General features: G+C 40.8%; 1 protein-coding gene across 2 annotated transcripts in view; it reads left to right on the top strand.

Moving 5' to 3' along the window:
- Positions 1-9270, top strand: part of FAM81A (family with sequence similarity 81 member A) — a 53417-nt gene extending 44147 nt beyond the window's left edge. For both annotated transcript variants that reach the window (XM_039230645.1, XM_039230646.1), the window contains exons 6-8: positions 2085-2220; positions 3780-3975; positions 6919-9270. In XM_039230645.1, coding sequence (XP_039086576.1) covers positions 2085-2220; positions 3780-3975; positions 6919-7043 — 457 coding nt within the window. In that variant the 3' untranslated portion in view covers positions 7044-9270. The remainder of the gene's footprint in view (positions 1-2084; positions 2221-3779; positions 3976-6918) is intronic.
- Positions 9271-11184: the final 1914 nt, after the last annotated feature.

An 11184-nucleotide genomic window follows, 5' to 3' on the forward strand; every position in this document is an offset into this window, starting at 1 on the left:
ATGCCAACAAATTGGATAACTGGAAGAAATGGATAACTTCTTGGAAACATACAACCTATCAAGACTGAATCGGGAAGAAATAGAAAATCTGTACAGAACAACAACAAGTAAGGAGATTGAATCAGTCATCAGACACTTCCCAACAAAGAAAAGCCCAGGACCAGATGGCTTCATGGATGAATTCTACCAAAATTTAAAGAAAATTAATGCCAATAGTTCTCAAATCCCTCCAGAAATTAAAGAGGAGGGAACACTTCCAAGATCATTTTATAAATCCAGCATCACCCTGATACCAAAGACAGGCCAACATGCCTGATGAACATAGATGTAAACATTCTTAACAAAATGGTAGCAAACCAAATTCAACAGCAGGTTTAAAGGATCATACACCATGAGCGAATGGAATTTATCCCAGGAATGCAAGGATGGTTTGATATATGCAAATTAATAAATATGATATACCACATTAACAGAACAAAGGATAAAATATCATATGATTATATCAATATGGAAAAAAGCATTTGAAAAAATTTGATACCCTTTTCTTGATAAAGACTCAACAAATTGGGTATAAAAGGAATGTATCCCAACATAATAAAGGCCATATATGACAAACCCACAGCTAACATTCTACTTAGCAGTGAAAAGCTGAAAGTTGCTCTTCTAAAAGCAGGAACAAGATGAGGGTGTATACTCTCTCCACTTCTATTCAACACAGTACTGGAGCTCCTAGCCAGGGCACTTAGGCAAGAATAAAGAATAAAAGCACTCCAAATCAGAAAAAAAGAAGTAAAACTATTCCTCTTTGCAGATGGTATGATCTTATATAGAGAAACTCTAAAGACTACATCAGAACACTGTTAGAATAAGTGAATGCATTAAAGTTGCAGCATCTATGGTCAGTCTTCCTGGTCAGGCAGGGCTGTAGGCTGAGCTCCACAGCTAGGTGGGGCTGCTGGCTTTTGCTTCCTGTCCAGGCAGCTGTGACCCATTGCCCAGCCTGGTCATTTGGCCATACCTAGCTGCAAGAGAGGCTGGGAAATGTAGTCTCTGGCCAGACAGCCATGTACCCAGCTCACAATTGAGGATTTCTTTTTTTTAAAAACAATTTTTTATTATTTTATTTTATTTTATTTGAGAGAGAGAATGAGTGGGAGAGAGGGGCAGCAGGGTAGGGAGAGAGAGACAGACAGACAGACAGATAGACAGAGAGAATCTCAAGCAGGCTCCATGCTCAGTATGGAGCATGACATGGGGCTTGATACTATGACTCTGGGATCATGACCTGAGCTGAAATCAAGAGCCAAATGCTCAACTGACTGAGGCACCCAGGTGCCCCTCTTTGAGGATTTCTTAATAGAAGAGAAAAGGAAAACATATAGCAGATAATTTAGGGTCTTCTACCACAGTTTCCATTTTATTATCACTATTATTATTTAAGTCATATGTTCTCTCTGCTTTCATTCTATTTCATAATAGAAATAATACAAAAGTAATGAAGAGGAGGTAGCAAGTGTGGAGTGTAATTTTAATGTATTTGGAAAAGACAAGGACCAGAGGAATGGAGGGTAGGGTTTTTTTTTTTTCTTTCTATTTTCTTTTTGGTTAAAATTAGGAAATATCTGTATTGGGCAAGAGCAATTTTGAGAACATTTGAGAGAAGTGGGGCTAGGTTCCAGTCCTGGGAGATGACAGGGAAAGGGAGGAAGAGCCCAGGAAAAAAGAGAAGACTGAAAGGGTGCCAAGATATTGTGTCCTCTGAGCCAGGAGCACTGGGGACCCTCTGAAGGCAAAGAGCACCTGGTGTGGCTATGTGTCACTGTGTGACACCTCAACACCCACCCCATGAGCTCTTCACCAGTAGGAAGTATTAGCAGGTGCTTGTCTGTTGTATCTTCCTTCCCGGCACCCCACCCCTGATTTAGTGCTAAGGACAATTCTAAGGAAAGGTAAGCTTGTAATTCTGAGGGAGCCGAGGTTAATGTTGACATATTTATGAGAAATTTGGTAGCCAGAGACTGAGGTTGTGTGATGTAATTTAAAAAAATTTTTTTACATCTAACTTACTAATTTTCTTATTTTAGATTTAAAGGTACGATTGAGGAGCTCAGTAATGAGATTTTATCTGCACGGAATTGGTTGCAACAGGAGCAAGAACGGATAGAAAAAGAACTTTTACAGAAAATCGATCAGCTTTCCTTGGTTGTTAAGGAAAACAGTGTAGGTATTGATGTTTGGCACACTACAGTGAAGTTATTCAGTGGGGGCCTGCAATGTTTATGAATAATCCCTAGCAACTAGCATTGATTTCTTCAGCACCACATTATGTTGTTCAGTTGTTTCTTACCTTAGATTCCTTTCTTCGTACTCCTTATAAAGAGAGCACTTGGACTTGTTTTGGTTAATAAAGGCTAAATCGAAAATTTTAGTACTTTCAGCTAAGATGAATTTATGTCAAGACTTTGGCGAACCCAACTGTCCACCTGCATTTCTAAATAAAACTAACAGCTACTAACTTTATCCTAGTTTGGTTTAATTTCATCTTCTGGAAAACACAGCGTTGAGCAGGTTTGTCCCGCTAGGCCCCGCCAGCACACTGTAACCACAGTACACGCAGTCACGGCACAACACGTCAACAAAATCTACTGTTTTCGTCTCCATTTTCCTTCTCTTTCTACCCCGCTCTCCCCTAGAACTCAGGTTTGCAGAACTGCTCCAAAAAACTGTCAAGAAAGCCTTGCATGTAGAGTCTTCAAAGTCAGTAGGCTCTGAAACTGGTATTTGGCAGGCAAACTTTTTTTTTGGTTTGGTTGTTAAGCCAGACCCTCTTCGTCTCCCTTCTCTTCACTTGCACTGCTTCCTGCTGTTGGACTTTGATGGAGCAGAAGCGTCTGGTGCAGTCTGCATCTCTCACTCTGCTGGCTCTCCGTGCGGAGCTGCTGAATTGCAGACCGCACTGTACCACATCAGGAGAGCTAGGTCATGCAGTAACCCACTGACGGCTCAGTGTGTTGGCCTCCAAGGCTCACCTGCAGATTCAGGTTCCCGTAAAAACCAAGCATGCTGGAAAGAAAAAGAAAGAGAATATTTAATATATTAAATATTTCCTTAAGTGCTCCCCCATAGATTATCAGACCTACTGATTGATGTGCTTAGATGCATACTACTACATTTGTAGGCTTCTGTGTCTTTGGATCACTGTTCACTTTTACATGTGGATTGGTTAATAACTAGTAGCAAACCCCAGGATAATGGTAGCTTTGATAAGATAGCATCTTATTTCTCTTTCACATAAAAGATGTCTGGGTGTAGGGAATGCAGCTCTGACGTAGGAGCTTATCAGTCCTCAGCAACCCAGGATCCCTGTGGCTTAACTCTGCCATTTCTAGAGAATGACCTTTGTTCTCATAGTTCAAGATGATGGCTAGTGCTTTAGCCATCTGAATTCCAGGAACAGAAGGAAAAAGGAAGGAGTAAGGATATGCCTCAGCTGCTTTTTAGCTTTTCCTAGAAGCTGCCACATACATCTCGTTGGCCAGAACTTAACCTTATGGCTGCACTAAACTCAGGGGACCATAGAAAATGTGGGTGAGCTACCCTCAGATAAAAATCAGGGGTCTGTTAGGAAACAGGGGAGAATGGATGTCTGAGTGAGCAACAAGCCACCTTGGCGATTCTGTTCCCTGCAGATTGTTGTTAAATGGTACTAGGACTGCTGCGAGTGGAGTATAGACTTTGCTTTTGGAGTAATCAGGTGCAATTCTTATCACGGATCTCAGGGAGCCAGTGAAAGGGACGTGGAGAAGAAGCTGAGCCAGATGTCAGCCAGACTTGACAAAATAGAAGAGAGTCAGAAGAAGAATATGGAAGTGCAGAGGACAAAACAGGAAGAGGAGAAGGTTCATGGGCGCATCAGCAAGCTGGAGTTACAGATGAATGAGGACATGAAGGAAATGAAGGCAGAAGTTGATGCTGGTAGGCCAAAAAGAAAACAGCTCTCGTGTGTTATTTTCACTGTGATCTGAAAACCAATTAATGAGCATCCCCTGCAACTACCTATGACCCCGCCTGATGGTAATAACGATAAAATGTCCTTAGGTGATTTTCTCAATAGCTGTGCTCTAGTGAACTAAAATGTTGGGTCACTTCCAAGTACATGGAAAGCCACCATGATGGACTGGCAAACTAATGAAAATTGCTCAGCTTACAACTGATAGGCATTTTCTTTCTTTCTTTCTTTCTTTCTTTCTTTCTTTCTTTCTTTCTTTCTTTCTTTCTTTCTTTCTTTTTTTAAGATTTATTCGTTTTTGAGAGACAGAGAGAGACAGCGTGAGCATGGGAGGGTCAGAGAGACAGGGAGACACAGAATCTGAAGCAGGCTCCAAGCTCTGAGCTGCCAGCACAGAGCCTGACATGGGGCTCAAACGCACAGACTGTGAGATCATGCCCTGAGCTGAAGTCGGACGCTTAACCAACTGAGCCACCCAGGCGCCCCTGATCTGCATTTTCTTTAATGCCGTCTGAGGGTTCTTCTCTCTTTATAGCCACTGTCAGTGTGTCTCAGAAATAAACACATATCTTTGAGGGACTTTTGAAGGCTTCTTTTACTACTGCTGGCAGTATGCTACCACAGCAATAAATGGTCATCAGGGCCCATTAATTCACACTTGTGTAGAAGGAAGTGTTAAAGCAATATTCCAGGTCTGAAGTACTGTTGCCTATAAAGGCGGGGCTAGACTTAGTTACGCTGTGAGTTTAGGAGTACAGACCTAGAACCAGTAAGAGAAGTGGAAGTTACCTGAAGACAGATTTTAACTTAACACAAGGCAGAAATGTCTTCAGGTAATGAGTTCTTTGTAAAAAAGACACTGGTGGCTTGTGAGCCTGAGAGATCTTTGTTACCAGAAGTATTCAAGTGGAGGCTGGTTGGGTATGGTCAGGAAAGAGAAGACAGTCCGACAGCATGACAGGGGGGACTGCGTTATCTTCCATCTCCCTCCAATTCCTGATTCCATAATTTCCCTCTCCAGAATCATTCTACTTTGGCCGCATGGGAATACAAGTAGTTAGTTATCCCAAGAATAGTTTTGTTGTTACCACCAAAAGTTTTATTATTTTACTTAAGTAGAAGTCACAATAAAATTTATGAATGGAAGAACTTGTGAAGGTAAAAATGAATTTTCTTTGTCTTTGGGGCTATTAGAATATGGTATTTGAATATTTCATCAGTGTTTTTTTTAAATGTTTATTTATTTTGAGAGTGAGAGAAAACATGAGCGTGGGAGGGGCAGAGAGAGAAGAAGACACAGAATCCAAAGCGGGCTCCAAGCTCCAAGCTGTCAGGACAGAGCCCAACGCAAGGCTCAAACCCACAAACCGCGAGATGGCGACCTTAGCCGAAGTCGGACGCTTAACTGACCGAGCCACCCAGGGTCCCCAGGACCTTCTTAAAAATAAAAATATTTACTTTTTCTTATTCTAAAAACAATATGTTTCTTAATGGAAAATAAGAAAGCACAAAATATTTTTTAAATACTTGTAACTTCTCTCACCCAGCTGTCATCTTTATATAAATCTTTCTATGCATATACCACGTGTATGTGCTTTTTCAAATTGAAGCCCATGCGGATTTGTAACCCACTCTTTTATATGCTGTATCTTTCTATTCAGTAAGAACATTTTTAAAATAAGTACTACTTATTCCTTATATGATATTAACTGTCACATAGAGAAAGATTTTTGAGAAAATTCTAAATTTACTAATTAAGACAGAAGCTTTTAAACATTTATTTAAAAAACCCACAGAAATACAGAATAATATGAAATGCTTTTTTGATAGGGGAATGTTTTCTTTTTTTGCTTTTTCTTTTTAAATTATTTCAAATTTAGAAAAGCAGTAGCCCCAAAACTCTGTATTATCTTTCATAGAAATTAACCAGTTGTTAACATTTTGAAAATTTGCTTAATCTCGTTGTGTGATGTGACTGTGTGTGTGTGTGTGTGTAAATATAATTTTTTCCCTAAATAATTTGGGAGTAAGTTGCAGAAGTCATGATGTCTTTTTACTCCTGTATTATTTCAGTCTATATACCCTAAGAACAAGGACATTCTCTTAAATAAATATAATAGAGTCTAATATTGTTGAAAACTTTTTCAGTATTCAGTTTTCAACTTTAACCGTTGTTTCCTTTATAGCAGACCTTTCCTAGTCTAAGTTCTATTCCAGAATCATACAGCATAGTTAGTTATTGTCTTTCTTTCTGTATTTAGTGTCTTAGGTTAGACCAGTTTCTCAGTGATGTTGACATCATGAAAGAATACAGGCCAGTGTTTTGTGGAATGTCTGTTTGCTTCCTCTTAATTAGATTCAGGCTGTGCACTTAAAAAAAATGTTTATTTATTTATTTTGAGAGAAAGAGTGCACGTGCACGTAAGTGGGAAAGGGACAGAGAGAGAGGGTGAGACAGAATCCCAAGCTCATCCCCACAAACCATTAGATCATGACCTGAGCTGAAATAAGAGTTGGACACTTAACCAACTGAGCCATCTAGGCACCCCTCAGCTTGTGCATTTTTGACAGAAATGTCACAGAAGCAGTGTGTCCTTCACTTATCAGGGAACCTTATCAGGGGGCTACCTGATGTTGGTTTCTCCTGCTTTGGTGACGTCAGCTTTGATCCCTTGGTTAAAGTGGTATCTGCCAGGTTTCTCCATTCTAATAGTTCCCTTCTCCCTTTGTAATTAAAAAGTAATCTGTAGGGAGATACTCCAAAACGATGTTCCCTATCAAACTTGTACTTCATTAGTTTTAGCGTCTATTGATAGCGTTTGTCCAAATCATCTATTACCATATGGTGTAGACTTTGACACACGTTGGTTTTTAATATTAACTCTTGTGAAATTTACCTCTTCTTAAAGGGTTTACAGCCATCTATGAAAGCATAGGATCCCTCAGGCAAGTTCTTGAAGCCAAGATGAAGTTGGACAAGGACCAGCTGCAGAAGCAAATCCAACAAATGCAGAAGCCAGAAGGTCCCATGTGAAGGGGGCTGGGATAAGGACCTCAAACATGGTTTTGCCAGTGGGGCTAGAGCTAGATACCTGTGTAGCCAGGCTGTCACTGCATTCAGGATTGTTCTGTTCATGGCGTGCATGTGCCAAGAAATGTGATTTCATGGGTCTAAGCGTTTACCTTGAGTCTCAAAAACACTTTCCTTAAAAGTATTAAATACAGCTTTTACCACTTTATTCCACTTCTCTAAATTCAATGGAATATCCTCCCTGCCCCTGGATTTTGAAAGGCTTTTATCCCCTTCATTTTATGAATGAAAAGACTTAACCTTCCTTCCATGCTTGATGCTGTAGCCAAGACTTACTATTTTGAAAAATGTCATGGTGATTTTTTTAAAAATTAAGAAACTAATGAATTATCACAGGAATGTGTTTCTCCTTACCCTAAATTAAGAGAATGTCCTGGTAGATTAGAATTCAGCCTCTTAGTCCATATTTGGATTTTATGATTGTTATCTGTGCATTTCTTATATGGTTACCTTCTTGTAAATCTTCTGTCTTTTGTAGAGAGAAGGGATTTAACATTTGGAACCCCCCTTCATCATTTACATGATGAAAATAGCCTAAAAATTGATAACTGCCATATACATTGTGGATTAAAATGGGAACTTAAGACAATTATCTAGAAATGCAAGGCACAATATCTACATTGACCACCTAATTAAACCAGGTTTTAATATTGAAAACTTTTTCAATTATCCACAGCCTGTATAGCGATAGCCATATACTTAATAATGGAATGGTGGTTAATAGTCTGTTTCTTGCACAATTAATTGTTTGTTAATCATAATAGAATGTGAGAATTTTTCAGGCTTTATGATCTCCTCTCTAAATGTTTCCAAAATTAGCACAAAGTGCTAAGGTTTATATACACTTATTGTAACTGTATTCTTGTGCCTTGGTTTTACCACGTCAATGCACTGTATCCTATAAAAGTTTTACAGACAAAATAGAAGGCATGATAATACATCAGAATTATGATGTAAAAATGGGATCCTATGTAATTTTTAAATGTTCTAAAAATTTTATCACTGTTAAGACATTAATCATTCAGTATTATTAATGGAATAGAAATTCATACTTTTGTATGGCAGAGAATCAAATTGATATTGCATTTATAACACTGTCAAGAAACTTTCATTCTGAGCAGCTTTGTAGAGGATGGGTGTTTTATTTTCAATCTCCATATTTGATTAGTCATTGAAAATTGGCGCCAGTGAATCTGTTCACCTGCAGATGTAAAACCTGATGGTAAGACACACACTGTCCTAAACTGTGAGGGTGCCCAGGAAAAGGAAGACCGTTCTTAAAAATTAAAAAAAAAATGTTTTGTTGTTTGCCAAGGACTCAGGAAAATTAAACACTTTCTATTTTTAGGATAACTCATACATGAATTATATAACTGGCTATTACTGTTTACCCATATAAAATATGCTGCTAAACTACACAGTATTCTACCTTCTTAGGCTTGACAAAACTTTTTAATTTGGACCTGAGGAATCATCTAAGGAATGTGTCATCCAACACATATTTCCTTATTTTGTCACAAATCTTTGCATCTCTCTCTATAGGAAGACTAGTTCCACTTGACAATGAAAAAAACAAAGATTAAGACTCATTTGCAACCAGAAAGTGAATTTCTTTCTGTGATAGAGGAACCACATTTAGTACAGTTTCCCCTGTTTAAGTGCTAGCCACAGCACAGAGAGTCACGCCCCCTCTGGTGTCTCTCTCCTCTGTGGTCTCTGAGGAGGTGGAGGAGTCAGCACATGTGACATTTGGGAAGAAGGACGGGAGTGGGGATGGGGGCCAGCTGCACTTGGGGTGTGGGGTGACATGAGCAGGTGATGGGTGGCTGTCCGCTGACGTTGCCCCGGCGCTTCCCACGCAGCCGGCCTCATGCCTTGAGCTCTGGCAGGGTCCACCCTGGCCACGTGTTGGAATTATCTGCAGAGGGGATTCAAAAAGCCACTGATGCCCAGGCTGCCCTCCTAGACCGATTAAGCCAGACCCTCTGGGAGGTGGGAGGCAGACATCATCAGTAAGGTGTCCAAGGCCCCTGGGTGAGTCAAAGGCTGCCAAGGTTGTAACCATTGAGCTACAGCGTACTCTTACGACCAAAGTTTAAATGAGGATCAGCTTCCGTGTTCTTTCCTTTACCAGAAATTTGCAATAAAAAGAATAAAATTTCCAAATAAATGTGGTGTATGATTTTTAAATTTAAAAGATTTTTTAGAGTGAGGCAACCTACTGGGAACTGGAAAGTCACGGGGAGCTGCTCCATCTGTGGGCCTCCAAGGCAGAATGATGCCGGCTGGTGGTTCCTGGTGTGTGTGTGCGCCTGTGCTGTGAACTTGGTGTGCGTTCACTCAGTTCATTATGGCGATGAGTTAAGTACTGTTCACTTCTCCGTTTTACAGATGAGAAAAATGGGTCACCTGAAGGTTGGGCAACTTGCCCCAAGTCTCGCAGCTAGTAAGTGGGATCCGTGATTCAAACCAGGCAGCCTCCTTCCATTCATTGGGCACCTAACAAGTACGCCACTGTCCCACCTCTAAAGATATAGCCTTGCTTCCCACATAACTCACTTGCCAGGCCACTGACGGCGTCCCATCTCTACATGACTTTACAGCTCCACCGCCCAAGTCCCTTTGCTTTTAAATGCCCCAGTTCCAAACACCCAAGAGAGGCATCTTACCATCTTCACTTGGGTCTGATATCTTTCTCTGGTTTACCAGGGGAAGCAGTGGAGGTGGGGCCAGTTGGTGCCATAGTACAGTAGGGTCCCAGACGTTTCATCTCCTGTGCTTGGGCCGTCCTAGGCCGTGGGCTGTGGTTTGGAGCACCGGGAGATGAGTTATGTTGGGTGACAGCTGAACAGAAAATGATTCCCTTTAACCTATGGTTATCCCACTCAGCTTTCAGCCTGAAAAAAACCCCACAAACCACTCATGGCATCCTGGAAACTCAATGATAACTGTATGGAGTTCTTCTGTCACTGCCCTCTTGTAGCCGTGTGAACTTAAGCAGTTCTCTTAACCTTTCTGAATCTCAGTTTTCTCATCTGCAGAAGGGAGATCTTAATTATGTAAAAGAAGTGACTAGTTTATAATTTTTGAAATGCTGAAGTAGTTAATGCAATCTTGGGTATTAAGTGGTGAAATATATGTGATATGGTAGTGTGACACAGCAGGTAAATGGAGGGCCCATGTTTTGGTTCAGAGCATCCCATTGCCTGCTGGGATCATTTATAGGAAGTGACTCTATCACTCCAAAGAAAATGATATCCCAGCCTGAGACACAGAAGAGCAGCCTGTATGCAGAGATAAGTAGATAGGATCAGACTGGGTCAGTCTCTGAGTCTGGGGAAGTGCTAGGCAGCACTTCAAGCTAGTTAGTCTCATCCCCGGGGAAGGCATGACTTCCCCAGGACTGAGCCTGGGAGAAGCCACATCCACTGAGGGGCCAGTGTTGAGAGGGCTGGGATGGGTGGCATCAGACCCAGAAGGTGGCAGCAACTCAAGTGTGCATTGATGAAAGGATAAGCAAATATATATACAATAGAATACTATGCAGCCATAACAAGAAATTGACACATTAACAGCATGGATGAATCTTGAGGAGGTTTTGTTGAGTGAAATAAGCAAGTCACAAAAGGACAAATGTTGTAGATTTCCACTCAGATGAGGTACATAGAAGAGTCCAATTCATAGAAACAGAGTAGCATGATAGTTGCCAGGGGCTTAGGGGTGGGGTGCAGAATGGGGAGCTAGTATCAGCTGGGTCCAGAGTTTCAGCTGGAGAAAATGAAAACGTTCTGCAGATGATGGTGAGGATGGTTGCAAACAATGTGAATATACTTAGTGACACAGAACTATACTTTTAAAAATGGTTAAACTACTAAAATGTACATATTATCTTATCACAACAAAACAAAGGAGATGGATTCCTTAGCCCTCCAGTTGAGCCTTCAGGTGAGACTGCAGCCCCGGCTGCGTTGATGCAACCTCATGAGAGATGAACCAGAGGTTACCCAGCTAAGCCAGGCCCAGACGTCTGACTTACAGACGCTGCGAGATAATAAATTCTTGTTGTTTTCAATGGCTACATTTT

This window comes from Hyaena hyaena, unplaced genomic scaffold, assembly GCF_003009895.1.
Source record: "Hyaena hyaena isolate Hyena2069 unplaced genomic scaffold, ASM300989v1 scaffold_49, whole genome shotgun sequence".
NCBI classification, from domain to species: Eukaryota; Metazoa; Chordata; class Mammalia; order Carnivora; family Hyaenidae; genus Hyaena; species Hyaena hyaena.